The sequence below is a fragment of the Carcharodon carcharias genome, chromosome 22, assembly GCF_017639515.1.
Source record: "Carcharodon carcharias isolate sCarCar2 chromosome 22, sCarCar2.pri, whole genome shotgun sequence".
In the NCBI taxonomy this organism is placed as follows: Eukaryota; Metazoa; Chordata; class Chondrichthyes; order Lamniformes; family Lamnidae; genus Carcharodon; species Carcharodon carcharias.
The window spans coordinates 22,961,404-22,984,999 of NC_054488.1; the positions used below are offsets into that span (position 1 = coordinate 22,961,404).

The 23,596-nt window shown below is 47.3% G+C and overlaps 1 protein-coding gene across 2 annotated transcripts in view; it reads right to left on the reverse strand.

The window, feature by feature from the left end:
* Positions 1-23,596, reverse strand: part of evpla (envoplakin a) — an 82,740-nt gene that overhangs the window by 45,379 nt on the left and 13,765 nt on the right. For both annotated transcript variants that reach the window (XM_041217218.1, XM_041217219.1), the window contains exons 2-4: positions 4,733-4,820; positions 3,405-3,559; positions 1,231-1,354 (exon numbers count right to left, since the gene is read on the reverse strand). In XM_041217218.1, the coding sequence (XP_041073152.1) occupies positions 1,231-1,354; positions 3,405-3,559; positions 4,733-4,820 (367 nt within the window). The remainder of the gene's footprint in view (positions 1-1,230; positions 1,355-3,404; positions 3,560-4,732; positions 4,821-23,596) is intronic.

A 23,596-nucleotide genomic window follows, 5' to 3' on the forward strand; every position in this document is an offset into this window, starting at 1 on the left:
GAAAATTTGGAGATAAGATTTCCCCATCCCTCCCTGTAATGATGCCCATCACTGGCAGGACTGGAAAATCCCAGCCATCAACTCTGTTTCGCTCTCCAGACATGCCAGATTTGCTGCTTATTTCCAGCATTTTCTGTTTTCATTAAAGAGACATTAGGACAGGTGACTAAAAGCTTGTAAATGTAGTGAATTTTAAGGATAAACACAGAGAGAGAGGTAGAGAGGAGAAGTGGTTTAGGGGGGGAATTCCAGAGCTTAGAAACTTAGCTGAAAGCACAACCACTAGTACAGCGATGGAAGCTGAGGATGTACAACTGGCCAGAATTGGGAGAAATAGAGCAATCTCGATTGGCTTGCTGCAATGTTCCAGTGAAGCCCAACGCAAACTGGAGGAACAGCACCTCATCTTCCGACTAGGCACTTTACAGCCTTCCGGACTGAATATTGAATTCAACAAATTTAGATCTTGAACTCCCTCCTCCATCCCTACTCCCTTTCTGTTTCTTCCCCCTTCCTTTTGTTTTTTCCAATAATTTATATAGATTTTTCTTTTCCCACCTATTTCCATTATTTTTAAATCTTTTATGCTCCCCCCACCCCCACTAGAGCTCTTCCTTGAGTGCCCTACCATCCATTCTTAATTAGCACATTCGTTTAGATAATATCACCAACTTCAACCCCTCTGTGTTCTTTTGTTCTTTTGTCTGTGACATCTTTTGATTATCTGCTCCTATCACTGCTTGCTTGTCCCTACAACCACACCACACCCCCCTCACTTCTCTCCCCACCCCCTTTCCCTCCCCCCCCCCCCCACCCCCAACCTTAAACCAGCTTATATTTCACCCCTCTCCTTATATTCACTCAGTTCTGTTGAAGGGTCATGAGGACTTGAAATGTCAACTCTTTTCTTCTCCGCCGATGCTGCCAGACCTGCTGAGTTTTTCCAGGTATTCCTGTTTATGTTTTAGAGCAATCTCTGTTCGCCTGCTCTAAAGGAGGAGGTTACACGGATAGGGGAGGGACAAGGCCAGAGGTGGATTTGAAAAGGGGAATGAGAATTTGGGAGCCAATGCATATCAGCAATTATAGGGGTGATGAGTGAACTGGACCTGGTGCATGTTAGGATACAAGTTTTAGATGAGCTTATGTTCACAGAAATGGATTCAAGCCATCTCCTGCTGTATATCCTGGCCTCTCAATCAGGGTCTTAGCAGAAAGTGAGTACTGTACCTGCTTCTGTTCCAGGATGTCAGGCCAATCCACAGAATTATCCATTTTGGGGAGTTCAAGCTTCTCGTAGAGGTCTCGATATGATGAGCACTGTTGCACCCAGCGTTCATGCATTCTCTTGATGCTAAACAGAAACAAACATTAAATATGTAAAAATAACAATAAGTTCTTACTGGTTAACCTTGCTGTGATCCTAAGGTGCTTGTTGATGTTTTGCACGATGCCATCTTGATTTCAGCCTGTTGTCAGTTGTCAGCCGTGGCTTAATGATAGCACTGATGAATCCAAAGGTTTAAGTTCCATTCTAGAGACTTCAGCACATATACATGTATCTCATTCCTGAGTGACTGTGTTTTTTATATGTATATATAAACCCCACTGAACTCCCTGATTAGATTCCAGCCTGTAACTCGCTCCCCAGCGTCTGACATTCTATATACAAACCTTCCGATGCCTTCAATTAGATACCAGCCTGTGTCTCACTCATGAGCATTTATTATTCTATATATATAAAATACCCAAGCCCCTTGATTGAAGCCCAGCCTATATCTCACTCCCTGATATCCATTATTCTATATATAAACCACCGGAGTCCCTTCTTTAGATCTCAGTCTATAACTCACTCACAGGTATCCGTTATTCCTTAGCAGTGACTTTCCAAGTCCCTGATGTCATCTGTGGGTCCTGCTTCCTCACAGCAAGTATCAAAAAGTTTGGCTATAACTGCCCATTATGTTGGGAAAACTATGGGCAGCCCTTCCTCAAACTTTTGGTATTCTGCCAGTTTGCAAGACTCTCCCATGGGAGCCTGGACTCAGCGTAAATGAGCCACATAATGAGCGTGACTGATTATCTTAAATTGATTGTTAATGTGGCTATTAACACACTCAGGTTTATCCAGCAAGTGCTGCCCAATCGCAGAATCACATCTAACAGTAGACAGCAACATTGTGTATGAATTTGAGTGCCGGTGCAATGCCAGGTACACCGGCCGTACCGCTCAATGATCAGCTGATCAAATCAAGCAACATGTTCCTCCAGCTGCTCGTAATAGGCAAAGTACAGACTGCACTCAACCAGCTCACGCACGCAAAACCCAAAATAAAATGTCTACTGTTAGATATGATTCCGCAACTGAGTAGAACTTGTTGAACAATCCTGAGTGTGCTAATATTTAGACCAACAACCAATTTAAGATGATCAGTCAAGCCCCTAACATGGCTCATATATACTTGCTAGAAGCGGCATGCATTCATAGCAGATACTGATCTTCTGCAAACAAAACAAATAGGTTTAAGCCTTGAACATTTTTTGAATTACCCGGAAGCATGAGGAGCCTATAGTTCCCCGTTGCTTACTCCATAGCAATATTTCAGCCAATTAGAGTTCGCTTGCCAACCAGCAAAAAGCACCCCTTTTCTCCTGGGGTATAAATTGTTGTGATCGTTTGAAATTTGGCGTTCTTGCATTTGTCCTGATGAGTGCAATATGAAAACCTTCAGCAACATGTCTCTCTTTTCAGCAATATTCAAGTTCTGTACTAACAAGATTGACCATATTAAATGTTCCTTTTTCACAAATATTTATCCACGTCCCTTTGAAATGTGGATCTCCTGCTGTTGCTGGGCAGGCATTCCATGTCCTAAGGATCCTATGTGTGGAAATGTTTCTCCTCACCTCCCCTTTTATTCTTTTGGTCAAGACAGCCATAATTTTCTGGGTACAATTTCTAAAATCCAAAGGATGGGTTATAGGATGGATACTGGACCCACAGGGGTCAGTGAATATTCTGTAAAATAACACCACAAAGAATTGTTACAATTACAAAGAAAGGGTCAGTATCTGAGGCTTTTTTTTCACTGAATTTACCGATTAGGAAGTTAGGCAAAGGAATCAAAATGATCAAGTGTCATGAGAGGCTAAACAGTGAAAGATTGTTCCCACTGGCTGATGAATTGGTAACAAAGGAATCACAGGCTGGGTGAAGGCGAGAGGTTTCCATCTCGAAAAGACATTCGTGAATCAGTTGGGTTTTCAATCAAACAAACAGTACTTTTACTGACACCGGCCTTTTACTTTCAGATTTTCTCGAGTTAAATTCTCTAATTGTCCTGGTGAGATTTGAACACACATTCTCCAGGTAATTAATCCAGACCTCGATACTATCAACTCACTCATTTTCAATCTCATTTGCCTGTGGGTGTTTCAGCTTCTTTGCCTTGTCTGCATCCAGGAAAAGGTCCTTAAGGAGTCCTTCTGAGCGAGCCAAATTCTCCTTGTTCACGGACTCATATTTGAATGGATGTTTGTTCTGGTAGTTTAGTCTATCCTGAAATTATCAATCAAGAATAAAGGGTCAAATCAATAGTATTTAGAAATTCACATCTGTATACACTTTCTGTCAAGAAACCTTCCTGCTATCAAGTTTTTGTCTCACTTTGTGTCAATTTTACCCCATTGTAAACTTCTCTCTATCAGTCTATCCAATCAGAGCCAGGAAATCTCCTGCAATGGTGTATCTTCCCACTGCCATACCATCACCTCTGGTGTCACCCAAGGCTCTATCCTTAGCCCCCTCCTATTTCTGATCTACATGCTGCCCTTTCACAACATCATCCAAAAGCACAGGGTTAGTTTCCAAATGCTCTACCTCACGACCACCTCTCTCGACTCCTCCCCTGTCTCTAAATGATTATACTGTTTGTCCACCATCAAGTATTGGTTGAGCAGAAATGTCCTGCAAATATATTATGGGTAGACTGAAGCCATTGTTTTTGATCACCACTCCAAACTCCGTTCCCTACCCACTCTATTCCTCACTGGCTACAATCTGAGGCTGAACCGCACTGTTCACAATCTTGGTCGAATATTTCACCCTGTGATGAGCTTCTGACCACTACCCACACATCACTCAGAGACTGCCTGTTTCCACCTCCTCAACATAGTCCAACTTCACACTTGCCTCATCTCATCTGCTGCTGAAACTTTATCCATGCCTTCATTACATCTAGACCTGACTATTCCAACTCCCTGCTGACCAGCCTCCCACTGTCTACCCTCCATAAACTTATGGTCATTCAAAACTTGACGGCCCATGTCCTAACTTGCACCACATCTTGTTCACTTATCACCCCTGTATGCCCTCTTAGGAGGATGTAAATGATCCCATGGCAATATTTCAAAAAAACAACAGGACAGTTTGCCTGGTGTCCTGGCCAATAATTAACCGCAGATTATCACTCATTTATTTCATTGTTTACCTTGGGAGCTTGCCATGTGCAAGTTGAAACACAAAGCTGTCTTTCCTGACTTTACAACAGTAAACACACTTCGAAAATACCAACGTTGAGGTCGTGAAGTGTGTTTACAGCATATAAATGAATCTCTACCTTTCATCTAACCATTCTTTTTTGCTTAACATAATATTGCCTCTGACTCTTTTCAACTTTGGTTGTCTCCCACACTGTTGCCTGGGATTCTCAACTGAAGAACTCATACTCACAGCGAGTAATTTATTCTCAGTGTCCAGAATGTCCTTCTCCACCTGGTCACCATTCTTCTGCATCCGAGAGATCAGCAATGGCAGCTCACTGAAACAAATATCAGTTAGTCAGATGGGAAAATGTGAAATGATTCTAGTACATTCAATCATAAAAACATATAACCATAGGCCCATCGTGCCTGAGACAACTCTTAGTGAGAAATATTTTAATCTCAGCTATTACCCATAATACTATAACTGTTTTCTCCTTCAAGTATTTATCTGAAATCATTCCGCATTGACCACCTTTTCAGGTAGCGCACTCCAGTTCATTAGCTCACTTCTTAGAAAAGTTTCCTCATTCTCCTTTATTTTGTGAAATGTCCTAAATCTGTGTCCACTGGTAACCAACAATACAGCTAGTGGCTCACCCAGATTGGGCTTCAAACACCATGACACTGACCAAGTGACAAATACCAGCACACTGAAAAAATCTCAAACACCAAAAGACCGACCGAGTCTCAGACACCAACACACAGATTGATTCTCAGACACCAACACAACGACCGAGTCTCAAACACCAACACACCGACCGAGTCTCAAACACCAACACACCGACTGAGTCTCAGACACCAAAACACCGACCGAGTCTCAAACACCAACACACTGAGCGAGTCTCAAACACCAACAAACCGACAGAGTCTAAAACACCAACACACTGACCGAGTCTCCAACACCAACACACCGACTGAGACTCAAACACCAACACACCGACCGAGACTCAAACACCAACACACCGACCGAGTCTCAAACACCAACACACCGACTGAGTCTCAAACACCAACACACCCACCGAGTCTCAAACACCAACACACCGAACAAGACTCAAACACCAACACACCGACCGAGTCTCAAACACCAACACACTGACCGAGTCTCAAACACCAACACACTGACCGAGTCTCAAAAACCAACAAACCGACCGAGTCTCAAACACCAACACACTGACCGAGTCTCAAACACCAACACACTGACCGAGTCTCAAAACCAACACACCGACCGAGTCTCAAACACCAACACACTGACCGAGTCTCAAGCACCAACACACTGACCGAGTCTCAAAAACCAACAAAGCGAACGAGTCTCAAACACCAACACACCCATCGAGTCTCAAACATCAACACACCGACCGAGTCTCAAACACCAACACACCAACCGAGTCTCAAACACCAAAACACCGACCGAGTCTCAAACACCAACACACCGACCGAGTCTCAAACACCAACACACTGTCCAAGTCTCAAACACCAACACACCGACCGAGTCTCAAACACCAAAACACCGACCGAGTCTCAAACACCAACACACCGACCGAGTCTCAAACACCAACACACCCACCGAGTCTAAAACACCAAAACACCGACCGAGTCTCAAACACCAACACACCGACCGAGTCTCAAACACCAACACACTGTCCGAGTCTCAAACACCAACACACCCATCGAGTCTCAAACACCAACACACCCACCGAGACTCAAACACCAAAACACCGATCGAGTCTCAAACACCAACTCACTAACCAAGTCTCAAACACCAACACACCCACCGATTCTCAAACACCAACACACCGACCGAGTCTCAAACACCAACACACCGACCGAGTCTCAAACACCAACACACCCACCGAGTCTAAAACACCAAAACACTGTCCGAGTCTCAAACACCAACACACCCATCGAGTCTCCAACACCAACACACCCACCGAGACTCAAACACCAAGACACCGATCGAGTCTCAAACACCAACTCACTGACCAAGTCTCAAACACCAACACACCCACCGAGTCTCAAACACCAACACACCGACCGAGTCTCAAACACCAACACACCGACTGAGTCTAAACCACCAACGCACCGACCGAGTCTCAAACACCAACACACCGACCGAGACTCAAACACCAACACACTGACCGAGTCTCAAACACCAACACACCAACCAAGTCTCAAACACCAACACACTGACCGAGTCTAAAACACCAAAACACCGACCGAGTCTCAAACACCAACACACCGACCGAGTCTCAAACACCAACACACCAACTGTGTCTCAAACACCAACACACTGACCGAGTCTCAAACACCAACACACTGACCGAGTCTAAAACACCAAAACACCGACCGAGTCTCAAACACCAACACACTGACCGAGTCTCAAACACCAACACACCGACCGTGTCTCAAACACCAACACACCGACCATGTCTCAAACACCAACACACTGACCGAGTCTCAAACACCAACACACCCACCGAGACTCAAACATCAACACACCGACCGAGTCTCAAACACCAACACACTGACCGAGTCTCAAACACCAACTCACCAACCGAGTCTCAAACACCAACTCACCGACCGAGTCTCAAACACCAACACACTGTCCAAGTCTCAAACACCAACTCACGGACCGAGTCTCAAACACCAACACACCGACCGAGTCTCAAACACCAAGGGCAGGATTTTGAGGTCGATGGGTGGGTGTTGCCCCGGGAGTGTCCGATCAGGTGGTCACTCAGCTCCCTGCTTTTCCGACAAGTACCTTGCCATCCTTCTGGCGGAGGCGGCTGCCAGGAGGGACACACTTGGCCCCAGAGATGGGAGGAGGAAGCCACTGCACCTCACCAAGAGGGCATGGGAGGAGGTGGCAGCACTGGGAGTAGCCATGATGTGGTGCGGCGCACATGGTGCAGTGCTGGAAGCTCTTCAATAACCTGCTGCTCTAAGGGTGAGGACCGCGTTGACAAGGTTCAGTGTGCAGAAATGTTAAGTTTAAATGTGGCCATCCCCCTGTGGACCTCAGGTGTGCTAGAGTCTGAGTGCCAACTGTCAATGACACGGGAGCTGGCCAAGGGGGTGAATCCTGTCTGCTTGGACTGAGTCCCTTGTGGCTCGAGGGCCACGACTCGGATGTGCCCTGTGAGGTGTTCCTAAGCTGGGGTTGGCCAGGCTGCAATGGCGCTGCAGGTAGAGAGTGGACTAATCAATGCTCCTCTGTCCTTTCAGGAGAAAGCGAGTCATAACCAGACAGAGGGCAGCCCAGCCTCCTGCTGCTCAGCAGGTTCGAGCTAGATGCCCTGGAGCTTCAGAGTCGGCACACTCAATGTGCAACTGGGTGTGGAGAGACGGGGTGCCAGACCAAGGTAAGAGCGCAGTGCACAGAGGTGAGAGTTTCGGATTGTGCAACCTTTCTAGTGTAGGCTCTTCATAGATGTGAGCCTTGAACCTGAAGTCCCCATTGATCATTGAAAGACGATGGCACTGTGATATAGATCTCCATTGTCTCACCTGGGTGCCCGGTATGCACAGTGACAGTGTGATGACTTTAACTAATGACATGTTCTTGTTCTCCCTTTTAGGCTCACCAGCAGGCATTCGCTCTGCGGACCTCAAAAAGCCAACGCTGATGCTGGAGGACCACCGAGTTTCTGTTGTACCTGCGTCACACCCGCTCTCTGAAGCAGGCACCAACACTGATATCAGCACCTTGGTGGGCATTAGTTTGGTAGCTAGTATCTTGGTGCACATTGGTGAGGGCACTTCACACTTGCTTGAGGTGCAAGCAGAGGCAGAGAGTGCCCAGGGCACCAGCAGTTGGAGGACTCCTGGAGACCAGGACAATGCTCATGTGAAGGCTGATGATGAGCCTCTGGAATCGTCCATTAGGCGGCAGATGCTGGATGTCCAGCGAGAAGTTCGGGAGGATCTGATGGAGATCCATGAGGGTCTACGTGCCATGGTTTCCATTATGGAGGAGTCCATGTGGAGCATTAGCACTGCTTTGACCCTCATGACCAAGCGTAATGCCTCCTCCATTGAGAGAGTGGCGACTGTCATAGAAAGGCAGCTCCAGGGAATCAATGAGGGTCTCTTGGGGTTGCGCTCGGACCCTCAATCCCTCACACCCCGGGCTCAGGTGTCCAGTGCTAGTGTGGGAGGTGGATGAGGCACCCAGTATCCCAGCTAGGTGCCCGTCCATGAATGGCGAGCAGGGAGGTCCAGAGCGACCTCATGTTGATGCACGAGCTGCTCATCATCTCCGTGAGCTCCTCTCAGGGTGCTCTGGCAATGGCAGCAGCTCCTCCGCCCCTCTGCCAGTGACTGTAGCTTCTGATGAGACTGCAGTGACTGGGGAGATGTCAGCCATGGCACTGGCTGCTCCCTCCCAGGCTGGGCCAGCACAGGCTCCACTGGCCAGAAGACGACTGCCAAGGTCATCAAAGCCAACAAGACAGCAGGGTCAGCAGGCTGTCTCCAATGCTGGTGCCAGCAAGGTGGGGGCACCAAGACGTGGCACTCACAAGCCTAAGTTAAAGGTACAGTGAGCACAAGAGGGACAGGTCACTGTGATCTTACGTTCCTTCACGTTTACTTTATTTATACTGGTCTGGGAATGAAGACCAGAGAAGTTTGTGTAAATAGTTTGGAATTGACAAAATGAGATAAATTTTGTTTTTGTCATAATGGTCTGAGTATGCCTCACCTTTTTATTTCATTAGTGTGGGGAATGCCAGTATGTAATGCTGGATGGAAGTGGCTCTGAACTTTATTGCACAGGCACCAAGTGTTCTTTGTGTTCAAATGAAAGGGTCCTTCAGATATCCAGGATGGAGGCAGCAGCGCTGGCATGTGTTTGAAGGTAGCCAAGCTGAAGGAGTGTTGGATCAAGGCATCCCTGGTGTCCCTGGCTCCCTGCAGGTTACTGAGGTCTAGCTGCACATCTTCAACATCCTCTTCACCATGCTCCTCTTCTGACTCACTACTGGACTCATCATCTGTGGCCTGTGGAGCTGCATCAAGATCTCCTCCCTCCAGTGAATCCCCCCTTGCCAGTGCCAGATTGTGGAGAGTGCAGCATGCAACCACTAGCAGTGACACCCACTCTGCGGGGTATGGTAGCACACCCCCTGAATGGCCCCCACATCAGAAGCACATCTTGAGAAGACTATTGTCCTCTCTACCACCACCCTTGTGGAGCCATGACTCCCATTGTAACACTCCTCTGCTTCTGTTCTTGGATGGTGGAGAGGCATCACCAGCCACCTCTTCAACTGATAGCCCTTGTCACCCAGCAGCCATCCATCCAGCCGGGCTGGAGCACTGAAGAGCCCCGGCACCTGGGAGTGTCTGAGGATGTAGGTGTCGTGGGAGCTGCCTGGGTACCTTGCACAGACTTGTAGAATCAGCATCCTGTGGTCACACACTATCTGCACGTTCATCAAATGGAATCCCTTCCTGACGAAGGTATCCGGCCCACCCACTGGCTCCTTGATGGCCACATGTGTACAGTTGATGGCACCCTGGACAAGGGGGAAACCAGCAATCGCTGCAAAGCCTCCGGCTCGCTCAGCCTGGCTGGCCTCATCCATACGGTAAAGAATAAAAGTCAGTACCCACCTGAACAGAGCTTCTGTCACCAGCTTGTGACAACTATGGACAGCTGATGGGAGACTCCACACAGATCACCCGGTGAGCCCTGGAAAGGGCCAGAGGCATAGAAGTTGAGGGCCACTGTGACCTTTAAAGGCACTGGCATGGGGTGTCCACCCATATAGTCGGAACTGATCTCAGGGCCGATCCTCTGACAGACGGAGGTCACGGGCTCCCTGGAGAGGCGGAGCCTCCTTCAGCATTGCACCTCAGACATATTGAGGTAACTGCATCACCACCTGTAAACTCTGGCAGCAGGATAGTGGCATCTTCTGCGGCCCCTTCAGCCTTCGACTTCCAGCTGGCCCTATGCCCCTTGTGCCTGCACCTCTCCTCCCACAGGTCCCTCCCCTGGAAGCTGCACAGGGACACGTGGCCTCCTGTCCCTTCTGCCCCCCTCTTCCTCCTCAGAGGAGGTGCCACAAGCAGAGACCACAGTCCCCATTACCAGGGAGGGTCCACACAGTCTGAATCCTCGGGGGCCTTGGAGACGCCAATAAGTCCTGATATGAAGCCTGGAAGTTCTAACAATGAAGCCCAAAACAGAGATGAAGGTGCCAAATGTCATTAAGTCCCCAGCAGCAAACTATCTACTAAACCCATCACTACTCACACTGGCAATGCCGCTGACCCGTTTTATCCTGCCCTTGGATGAGGTTTTTGAAAATGTCGGCTGCCTGTTTTGCCTGTGCAAGGAGTACAAAATCGCACAGGCAACGAAAAATCATTGTCAACTGGACTGTTAATGGCCTTAGGTGGCTGCCAATTAATGGTGGGGTGGATACATGCCCACCAAGTGAAATATCGTGTGAATGCGCGATGACATCGGGGCTTTCACCCAACTTAATTGAGCACTATTTTACAACCGATCTGGCTGGGAGCGCATCCACCTGAGGGACATACACCTCTGCACCAACACACTGACCGAGTCCTGAATACCAACACACCGACCGAGTCTAAAACACCAATACACCGACCGAGTCCTGAATACTAACACACCGACCGAGTCCTGAATACCAACACACCGACCGAGTCTCAAACACCAATACACCGACCGAGTCCTGAATACTAACACACCGACGGAGTCCTGAATACCAACACACCGACCGAGTCTCAAACACCAACACACCGACCGAGTCTCAAACACCAACACACCAACCGAGTCTCAAACACCAACACACCGCCCGAGACTCAAACACCAACACACCGACCAAGTCTCAAACACCAACACACCGACCGAGTCTTAAACACCAACACACCGACCGAGTCTCAAACACCAACACACCATCCGAGACTCAAACACCAACACACCGACCAAGTCTCAAACACCAACACACCGACCGAGTCTTAAACACCAACACACCGACCGAGTCTCAAACTCCAATATACCAACCGAGTCTTAAACACCAACACACCGACCGAGTCTCAAACACCAACACACCGACCATGTCTCAAACACCAACACACTGACCAAGTCTCAAACACCAACACACTGACCGAGACCCAAACACCAACACACCGACCGAGTCTCAAACACCAACACACCGACCGAGTCTCAAACACCAACACACCGACCGAGTCTCAAACTCCAACACACCGACCGAGTCTCAAACACCAACACACCGACCGATTCTCAAACTCTCAAATAGCGGGGAGCCTACATTTAAGAAGAATGGGGAGACTGCATTTAAAAGGAGCAGGGGGAGCAGAGAAGCTTCATTTAAAAATATTACAGAGAATGAAGAGACTACATTTAAAAAAGCCTGGGGAGAGCGCGTAGTCTTCATTTAAAATGAGCAGGATAGAGCCGGGTGGCTTCCATTTTAAAAAGAACAGGAGAGCGAGGAGAGTTCATTTTAAAAAGAGCGCGGAGTGCAGGAAGATGTCCATTTTAAATACAGCAGGGAGAGAGAGGAGATTTCATTTAAAAAAGAAAGGAGAGAGCGTATAGACTTCATTTTAAAAATAGTAAGGAGACTTCAATTAAAAAAGAGTGGGGAGAGCGGGGAGACTTCATTTAAAAAAAGAGCGCGGAGAATTCACGTGAGACCAGCAGTGGAGTGACGTCACAAAGCACAGCGTGATGCGAGAGCAGGGAAAGCAGTTGATTGGTGAGTAGGATTAGTGTGTATTTCTAGTCTTTAAAGTAAAAGTAAGACCTTTAGTTTGTGTTTCGGTCTCGTCTTTTTTTTTCTCCTTTTAAAATAGCTTGTTTAGTATAAGAACAATACTGGTGTAAAAATATTAATAACAATAAAGTATAAAGAGTGGGGAATTCTTCAAGTGGAAAGGACCGGGATACTAGAGTAATTAATCAACAAATTAAATAAAATATGATAGTAATGGCAGGATGGGTGATGTGCTGCTGCTGCAGCATGTGGGTGCTGCTGGATACCAAGGTGATCCAGAGTGAGCAGATCTATACCAAGTGTTTGCAGCTCTAAGAACTTCAGATCCAAGTTGAGGAGCTGGAATCCAAGCTGCAGACATTGTGCCACATCAGGGTGGGGGAAAGTTACCTGGACACGTTGCTCCAGGAGGCGGTCACACCCCTCAGGTTAGTTCATTCAAATTTGGTCTGTGATCAGGGACAGGAGGGTGTGACTGCAGGTGAGGCAGGTATGGGGACCCAGGGGGCAGCATTCGAGGAGCCTTCAGAGCCTGCAATTGTCTTGCAAGATTTTTGCAAGGTTCTTGCAAGCTGCGTGGATGACAGCAGGCGCTGCAGGGAGGATGAGCAAACTGACCATGGGACCGTGGTACAGGGAGCCATTCAAGTGGGGGGAGGAAATAGGAACACAGTAGCGGTAAGAGACTGTATAATTAGGTGGATAGACACTGTTCTCTGCAGCCATGAGCGTAAGTCCCAAAGGCTGTGTTGCCTGCCCAGTGCCAGGGTTAAGGGCATCTCCTCAGGGCTAGAGGGGAACTTGGAGTGGGAGGGGAGGGATCCAGTTGTCATCATTTGTACCAACAACATTGCTAGAGCTAGAAAGGAAGTTCTGCTGAAAGAATTTGAACAGTTAGGAGCTAAATTCAAAAGTAGAACCTCCAAGATAATAATCTTGGGATTACTATCTGAGCCATGGGCAAACTGGCATAGGGTAGATAAAGTCAAGGAGTTAAATGCATGGCTCAAAGATTGGTGTGGGAGGAATGGGTTTCAGTTCATGGGGCACTGGCATCAGGACTGGGGTAGCAGGGAGCTGTTCCAGTGGGACGGGCTTCACTTGAACTGTGCTGGGACCAGTGTCCTTGTGAATCAAATAGCTAGGGCTGTAGAGAGGGGTTTAAACTAAATAGAGTGGGGGAGAGTTCTGGAGAGGGGCTAAGTAGGCTTACAAAGGAAAAGGCAGGGCAGTTACTTAGGGAGTGATTCCCAGACTGTGCAGGAAGGGACAGAGTGTACAAACATAAAAAAAGCAGCAAATAGGGTCAAAGGGGAAAAATGGTAAAAAGGCAAAATTAACGGCTCTTTACTTAAATGCACATAGTATTCAGAACAAAATAAATGAATTGACGGCACAAATATAGGTTAATGGGTATGATCTTACAGCCATTGTGGAGACATGGTTACAAGGAGATCAAAGCTGGGCACTAAATATTCAGGGGCATGTGACTTTTCAAAAAGACAGGCAGAAAGGAAAGAGTGGTGGGGTAGCTTTGTTAGTATGAGATGGAATAATACAATAGCAAGAAATGATCTTGGATTGGAAGATGTTGAATCGATATGAGTGGAGGTAAGAAATAACAAGGGGAAGGAGACACTGGTGGGAATAGTCTAAAAGCCCCCTAACAGTAGCTATACTGTAGAGAATTAGTCAGGAGATAATGAAGGCATGTAAAAAAAGGCAGTACATTAATCATAGGTGACTTTAATCTTCATATAGATTGGGAAAATCAAATTGGCACAGGCAGCAATGAGCAAGAATTCATAGAGTGCATTCGGGGCAGTTTCTTAGAACAATATGTTGTGGATCCAACCAGGGATCAGACCATTTTAGATCTGGTAATGTGTAACAAGGCAAGTTTAATAAATGACCTCAGAGTATAAGATATCCTAGGATACAATGACAATAATGTGGTAGAATTTAGCATTCAGTTTGAGAGTGAGAAACTTGGGTGGGAAACAACTGTGCTAAACTTAAATAAGGAATGACGGATAAAAAGCAAGAGAGAGGCCAAAGTACACACAGGGCCCTTAGAGAATGAGGCTGGGGGAATGGCAGAGGAGTTGAATAAATGCTTTGCCTCAGTCTTCATGCTAGAAGACACTAATAGCGTTCCAAATATACTAAATATTCAATGGGCAAAAGGAGGGAGGAAATATATACAATAACTATCGCTAGAGAAAAAGTATGAGGAAAATTAATGAGACTAAAGGCAGATAAGTCCCCTGGGCCTGATGGGTTGCACCCTAGGATATTAAAGGAAGTAGACAGAGAATTAATGGATGCACTCTTCCAAGAGTCCCAAATACCAACACACCAGCCGAGTCTCAAACACCAACACACTGAGCGATTCTCAAACACCAACACACCAGCCGAGTCTCAAACACCAACACACCAACCGAGACTCAAACACCAACACACCGACCGAGTCTCAAACACCAACACACCGACCGAGTCTCAAACACCAACACACCGACCGAGTCTCAAACACCAACACACCGACCGAGTCTCAAACACCAACACACCAACCGAGACTCAAACACCAACACACCAACCAAGTCTCAAACACCAACACACCAACCGAGACTCAAACACCAACACACCGACCGAGACTCAAACACCAACACACCGACCGAGTCTCAAACACCAACACACCAGCCGAATCTCAAACACCAACACACCGACCGAGTCTCAAACACCAACACACCAACCGAGACTCAAACACCAACACACCGACCGAGTTTCAAACACCAACACACCGACCGAGTCTCAAACACCAACACACCGACCGAGTCTAAAATACCAACACACCGACCGAGACTCAAACACCAACACACCGACCGAGTCTCAAACACCAACACACCGACCGAGTCCCAAACACCAACACACTGACCAAGTCCCAAACACCAACACACCGACCGAGTCCCAAACACCAACATACGGACCGAGTCTCAAACACCAACACACCGACCGAGTCCCAAACACCAACACACCGACCGAGTCTCAAACACCAACACACCGACCGAGTCTCAAACACCAACATACGGACCGAGTCTCAAACACCAACACACTGACCGAGTCTCAAACACCAATACACCGATCGAGTCTCAAACACCAACACACCGACCGAGTCTCAAACACCAACACACCGACCGAGTCTCAAACACCAACACACCGACCGAGACTCAAACACCAACACACCGACCGAGTCTCAAACACCAACACACCGACCGAGACTCAAACACCAACACACCGACCGAGTCTCAAACAATTTCAGGATGCTGACTCTCACCCTGAAGTATGTGTAAGATCACTAACTTTGGCCTCAGCTTGAATTAAGACTTAAGGCATGACTGAGGCAGGTACAACGATTCACGCCCCAGGCCTTTGTGCTGGTTTGCCAGCACCATCCAGCCTGAGACATTTCCCTGGAGGTAAGATCTGTAGCGGAATACCTGCCCATCCACAAGCGGTGAATAGCCAATTCAGGTAATTTCATGACCTATTAAGGCCATATCCTATTTTCCAATCGTCCTGTGGGCCCTAAGAGGCATGAGCACTAAGCCAGCTGCCTGAGGCAGCCTCCTGGTAGCAGAGCAGCGGGACCAGCAGGATTCCATGCAGGATTTCTGACCTCCCGGTCCACAGCCCTAACCACCGGCTGCCTGGTGGAAGGGATCCCATGCAGGTGGCAGCACGGCCATATGTTAACATAAAAGTTTTCACATTCGCTGAGCGGGCATCTCAAGATGGAAGTGACCTCCCTCCTCGTTACCTGCAACAGCAAGCTGCAACTCTGTCTGAGCAGCTGGAGGGCCTCCTATTGCCCTCCAGCTTCGAGGGCCCACTCGCTGTCATTGATTGGATGGTGAGCAAGCTTTCTGGCCATTAACTGACCAATTTGGGGAAAATTACTGCTGATTATTCCTCACACAGTGCAGGTTCAGGACCCCAATTTGGCCCTGACATTGTGGTCAGAGCCCAAAATCCTGCCCCCCAGTGTTTATGCAATGTCTGTATAGTGTGGGTCATTGAACCAGTCACCCATCAACTAACCATTCTTGACTTTCACAGTTGTTAATGCTGCTTTGCGCATTGCAACTCTGAAATTTCTGTTTTTCTTCCTGGCATGTCCCTACTCAGAAATGCTCTCCTCGTTGCAGCCACATCATGTTGGGATCATGATTCTTTGCAGTCACCAAGGTAACGCATTCTCTATCGGGTCCTCTAACCCGTGGAGCTCCTCCCCATCCAACCTCAATCATTGGCTTTTAAATCCAAGTTTTACAAAAAACAAATCACTACTTTTCGACTTTCCTCACCTTTCCTCTATTCCCTCGACCTCTCACCCAGGATATCCCAATTTAAGAGAAGTGAATTTTAGAAAAAAATTGATATTTCTCCCACTTTGCTTTGGGGAAAAAGCTTTTTCCTGATCAGAGGTAAAATAATTTGAAAGAAAACATTCATTAGCTCAAGTGTAAAATTGAATAATTTGTTTGAGTGGAATGGGGAAATGGAAATGGTGTCAGGGCTGTGGTCAACAAGGCTTCAAGGAACTCTGCAACTATGCTCAACCTGTCTGGTAGTGAGCTGCTATCAACATGTATTGAGATAGGTCTTGCATTGAAAGGCCTTTAACTGGGTCTGGTATCATACCTCTTTCTGCACCTTCCCTAGAAAAAAATCTAGCGCACAAATCCCCTTACACTTTCAAAGTCCCACCTGCCTAGCTTTTGGCCCTCCATTCCCCACAACATTTCTGCAGCTACTGATTTGCTCAACCACCACCCTCACCTCCACCTGTTCTTTGTTCTTTCACAGGATGTGGGTGTCACTGGCAAGACCAGCATTTATTGCCCAACCCTAATTGCCCTTGAGAAGGTGGTGGTGAGCTGACTTCTTGAACCGCAGCAGTCCATATGGTGTTGTTAGGGAGGGAGTTCCAGGATTTTGACCCAGCGACAGTGAAGGAATAATGACACATTTCCAAGTCAGGATAGTGAGTGACTTGGAGGGGAACTTCCAGGTGGTGGTGTTCCCATCAATCTGCTGCCTTTGTCCTTCTAGATGGTAGTGGTTGCAGGTTTGGAAGGTGCTTGCCCCTGCCTCAGCTCATTTAATGCTGAAACCCTCGTCCATGCCTTTGTTACCTCTGGACCCGACTATTCCAATGCCCTCCTGGCCAAACTGGGTCTGCCACGTTCAAAACAAAAACAGAATTACCTGGAAAAACTCAGCAGGTCTGGCAGCATCAGCGGAGAAGAAAAGAGTTGACGTTTCGAGTCCTCATGACCCTTCGACAGAACTTGAGAGACTCAAGTTTTGTCAAAGGGTCATGAGGACTCGAAACGTCAACTCTTTTCTTCTCCGCCGATGCTGCCAGACCTGCTGAGTTTTTCCAGGTAATTCTGTTTTTGTTTTGGATTTCCAGCATCCGCAATTTTTTTGTTTTTATCTCTGCCACATTCTAATCTCTGTAAACTTGAGGTAATTCAAAACTCTACTGTCTGCGTCTCAAACTGAAGTAGGTTCTGTCACTTATCATCTTTTTGCTCACTGACCTTCATTGGCTCCTGAATGAGCAACATCTTAATTATAAAATTCTCATCCTTGTTTACAAATCCCTCCATTGCCTTGCCCCTCCCTACCTCTGTGATCACCTCCAGTCCCATAACCCTCTGAGATGTCTGCGCTCCTATAATACTGACCTCTTGTGCATTCCTTCATTTAATTGCTCCACCATTGGTGGTGGTGCCTTTCAGTTGCAGAAGTCCCAAGCTCTGGAATTCCCACCCTACACCTCCCCCCTTAAGGTACTCCTTATAACCTACCTCCTCGACCAAGCTTTCAATCATCTGCCACAATATCTCATGCGGCTCGATGTCATATTTTGTTTCATAATATTCCTGTGAAGCACTTTAGGGCATTTCATTACATTAAACGCGCCTAATAAATATGCAATGTTGGTGATGTTGGTTGGGTGGGTATTAAACTAACCGGGCCTCTCCTGGGGCTGGTATTATTCTAGCTGGGCATGTGTTGGGGCTGGTATTGTCCCAGCTGGGCCTGTTATTACCACCCTAGCTGGGCCTGGCAATACCCTAGCTGGGCCAGTGTTGGAGCTGATATTACTCTAGCTGGAACTGTGCTGGGGCTGGCATTATCCTAGCTGGACCTGTGCTGGGGCTGGTATTACTCTAGCTGGGCATCTGCTGGGGCTGGCATTATCCTAGCTGGACCTGTACTGGGGCTGGCATTATCTTAGCTGGGCCTGTGTTGGGGCTGGTATTACTCTGGCTGGGCACCTGTGGGGCTGGCATTATCCTAGCTGGACCTGTACTGGGGCTGGCATTATCCTAGCTGGGCCTGTGTTGGGGCTGGTATTACCCTTGCTGAGCATGTGCTGGGGCTGGCATTATCCTAGCTGGCATGTGCTGGGGCTGGCATTATCCTAGCTGGGCCTGTGCTGGGGCTGGTATTATCCTAGCTGGGCCTGTGCTGGGGCTGGCATTATCCTAGCTGGCATGTGCTGGGGCTGGCATTATCCTAGCTGGGCCTGTGCTGGGGCTGGCATTATCCTAGCTGGGCCTGTGCTGGGGCTGGCATTATCCTAGCTGGCATGTACTGGGGCTGGCATTATCCTAGCTGGCCTGTGCTGGGGCTGGCATTATCCTAGCTGGGCCTGTGCTGGGGCTGGTATTATCCTAGGTGCTGGGGCTAGTATCCGCCTGGCTGGGTGTGTGCTTGGGCTGATTTTACCCTAGCTGGGCCTGGTATTACCGTAGCTGGGCCTAGTTTTACCTTAGTTGGGCCTGTTTTCATCCTAGCTGGGTATGTGCTGGAGCTAGTATTACCCTAGCTGGCCTGTGCTTGGGCTGATATTACCCTAGCTGGGCCGTGCGTTAACCCTGCTGGGTCTGTGCATTATACTAGCTGGGCTTGTGCTGAGGCTGCTATTATCCTGCTGGGCCTGTGCTGGAGCTGGTATTATCCTAGCTGGGCCAGTGCTGGGGCTGATAATACCCTAGCTGGACCTGTGCTGGGGCTGATATAATCCAAGCTGGGCTGATATCCAATATTGTGCAGACCGCAGATTGCTGCCCATATAATTCCTGTTTCTTTCTGCTCTGTAACTTGACATTGCTCTTGTCAGTCATTCATTCTGTTGGACTGCTAATCTTGAGCTGCTAACATTGTTGCTGCTTCAGGAGGACCATTACAACCTATGGATGCTTTAGGAGACAAGCTCTGATCAATAAGAACTTGCACTCATCACAAAATTAATCTCTTGTGAAGTGATTCTGAATTTCCTTCTTGAGGTGGCTTCAGTGGGGAGCGCTCTGGCTTCTGAGTCAGAAGGTTGTGGGTTCAAGCCCCACTCCAGAAGCCTGAGCGCAAAATCTAGGCAGGGAATGCTGCATGGTCAGCTATGCTGTCTTTTAGATGAGACTTTAACTCAAGGTCCTGGCTGCCCTGTTGGGGATGTAAAAGATCTCACGGCATTGTTTGAAGAAGAGCAGGAGGACTCTCTCCTGTGCTGAGGCCACTATTTATCCCTCAACCAGCATCACTAAAAAAGGGTCATTACCTCATTGTGTTAACATGCTATATAAAAATTAGCCATCAGGTTCATTTTTACAACACTTCAAAAGTACTGAAATGGGATCTCAAGTCGTGAAAGGCGCAATATAAATGAAAATCTTCATTCCAAGCATCCAAGACCTGGACTACTTGATGGGGCCATATTAAAGAACCAGAGAAGTCCCATGCGCTCTTTGATTCATATCTCCAAACACGTTTTCTCCTTTGAAGAATAGTAGAAAAGTGTTGGAAGGATTAATGGGCTGATTATGAACCTGCCTGAACTGCAACATGAACACTCTTTCCATGGCCCACAAGTCCTGCAGGGGGGCTTGAGCTCACAGCTTCTGGCTCAAAGGCAGGGACACTACCTGCTGAGTCACAATCAAGACCACCACACAAGCTATTATCTAACATGAACATTAGGTGACAGGGTCATGGTCATCAGGGATGGAAGCCTCATAACTACTGAGGCCTCAATAATCAACCATCAATCTTAATGGATGGATCATGTTGCACAAACAAGCAGCCAGCACTTGTCATACTTATACCCTTAGCTGATGGGAGAAAGCAATCTCCTGGAGAACAGATGGGCACTTCAACAGTAGCTTAAAGCAGAACCTCCAAGAGCGTAAAATTGGAAATTATGTGTGGAAACATTTAAACAAAAAAAAAACAAAGAACAAAGAAAAGTACAGCACAGGAACAGGCCCTTCGGCCCTCCAAGCCTGCGCCGATAATATTGCCCGTCAACTAAAACATTTTGCACTTCCGGGGTCCGTATCCCTCTATTCCCATCCTATTCATGTATTTGTCAAGCTGCGTCTTAAACACCACTATTGTACCTGCTTCCACCACCTCCTCTGGCAGCGAATTCCAGACACTCAATACTCTCTGCGTAAACAACTTGCCCCGCACATCTCCTCTATAGTTTTCCCCTCTCACCTTAAATCTATGTCCCCCAGTAATTGACTCTTCCACCCTGGGAAAAAGCTTCTGACTATCTACTCTGTCCATGCCACTCATAATTTTGTAAACTTCTATCAAATTGTGAAAAAAGAAGTGTTGCACACCTTCAAGGATCATGATGTTTTGAGGAATATGAGGGGTATTGGGGCATCTGAGAGGAAAATTTCCTTTGTGCTTTATGATTTCATTCCACAATCTTGCTGCACCGAGTCTGTTTCATGCCGTGAAGCCTGCGGTTGACCCTGACATCATCAGCACAACCCAGGAAATAGAATCAATCAAATCATATTGCCTCTTGGTGTTGATTATCAGCAACCTTTGTGAGCAGATCAGTGAAAGAATCTCTACCCCTAATTGCTATTTAATAGGAATCATTGAAAACCAGTGGGCAAGTACAAACTATTATTTAAAAGTTGAATAGAAAGTTAGCCTTAAGAGGAGTGGAAATGTTACAGCTGTTGGGATCTCTGGATCGACCCCATCTGGAATGCTGTATTTCCTCTGAAGGATATGTTGGCCTTGGAGGGGTGTAGTACAGATTCCCTGAATGATACTGGGACAAAAAGAGTTAAGTTCCAAGGCCTTATATAGACTAGGCTTGTATTCCCTTGAGACAGAACATTAAAAGGTGGTATAATTGATATGTATAAGTTGATTAAAGAAGTTGACAAGAATAGATAGAAACTATTTCCTCTGACAGAAAGTGCAGAACAGGGGGGCAGGAACTTAAGATTAAAACTAGGTTCTACATGCAAAGGGTAGTGGAAATCTGGAATTGTCTCCCTGAAAAAAGCTGTTAAGGTTGGAGGTCAATTGACAATTTTAAAACAGATTAATAGATTTTTGTTGGCAAGGGTATTGAGGGTTTCAGAACCAAGGCAGGTAAATGGATCTGATCAGCCATGATCTAACTGAATGGCAGAATAGGTTCGAGTGGCTGAATGGCCTCCTCCTGTCCCTATATAATGCAGTTCTCTGCATGACACACCCAATGGTTTTTGCACATGACCTGCCAACCTTCCAACTCTCACCGACAGGCACCTACTTAAATAACACTGCAGAGCCAGACACCCAGTCAGATCCAAGTGGTGTTCAACATGGAGGAGTACTGACTCATCAGCTGAGGACAACTCCCTACCAAATGTATACCACTGTGCTGCCAGCTCTGCCAGTGGGACAGAACATACCCAGGGATGGTGATGGGGGGAATCTGTAAGGTACAATCTGTGAGTATGACTATATTAGGCTGTTGCTGGGATGAGCTGTCTCTGAGACAGCTCTCCCAATTTTGGCACAAGCACCCAGTTGTTAGTAAGGAGGACTTTGTAGGGTTGACAGGGCTGGGTTTGCCATTGTTGTTTCCAGTGACCTAGGTCAATGCTGATGCCAGGTGGTCTATCTGGTTTCATTCCATTTTGTCTTTTATAAAGCAGTTTGATAATGGCTTGCTGGGCCATTTAAGAGTCAACCATATTACTGTGGTAACCAGAGACCAGGTAAGGGTGGCACATTTCCCTCCCTGGCGAAGGACCCAGACGGGTTTTTATGACAATGATGGTCATCATTTGACTTTTTAATTCCAGATTTTTAGTGAAATCAAATTTTACCATTTCCACAGTGGGATTTGAATCAGGTCCCCACAGCATTACTCTGGGCTTTTGGATTACTACACCACCGCCTCCCACCAATAATTTGATTTCTGTTTCTGAAGGCACTGCCCCTTGTTGTGATTCTGTTCCACAGTGGCTGACAGCCCTTTGCTGTCTCACTATTTATCTCGTGTGATCTCAGAAAATGTGTTGGTGCCCTATTTGCTCATAGGGAAAGTCACAACTCAATGTTCACACCCTGCACTTCCCAGCAACAGTCCTTTGGGTCCTGGACCCCATGATTAATAGCCATCCTTTGCCCAGGGGCACTGAGGGTAGCACTAATGCCCCACGGGTTCAGCAATGCAGAACAAATTGAGGTTAAATCCCAATCTGGTCTCTTGTCCATCCCCAACTTTCTTTACCTCACCTTTGGTAGCAGTGCCTTCAAGACATCGGGGCCTTTGGTTCTGGAATTCCTCCCCCTTCCCCCAAATGTCTCTCTCACTCTTGCCACCTTTAAGGTAGTCTTTAAAACCCATCACTTTGATCAGGCTTTGGTCATCTGTCTTGCTATCTCACTCTTTCTTTGGCCATTCTTGACAGGCACCTTGGGACATGTTAAAGACATCCTATTATAAAAAGTATATGGAGAAACTGGAGAAAATGCAGAAAAAGCTTTATTAGGATGATACCAGAACTGAGAGGTTATACCTATCAGGAAAGATGGTGCTCTTGCCTCCTTGAAAAGAGGGGGCTGAGGGAGGGATCTAATAGAGCCTTTCTGTTTATGAAAGGCAGATGTACAAACAATGGCCTGAATTTTACCAGCCCTATGGTGACGGGCAGGGAGGTAGGAGGCCGGGAAATGTGGTAGGAGAAGGCATCAGGAGGGCAACCTGACACCTTCCTGCCACCATGACATATTGCCAGCTGTGGGAGCCTGAGCAGCATGCCCTCCCACTGGGTGGCCAGTTGAACTACTTAAATGGCCAATAAAGGGCCATTTCCAGCCTCTCTGGGCATTTTGCCTGTGTTGGGAAAGGCCGTCAGGTACCAGGTACGTCTTGGCAGTTTCTCAGTGGGTCC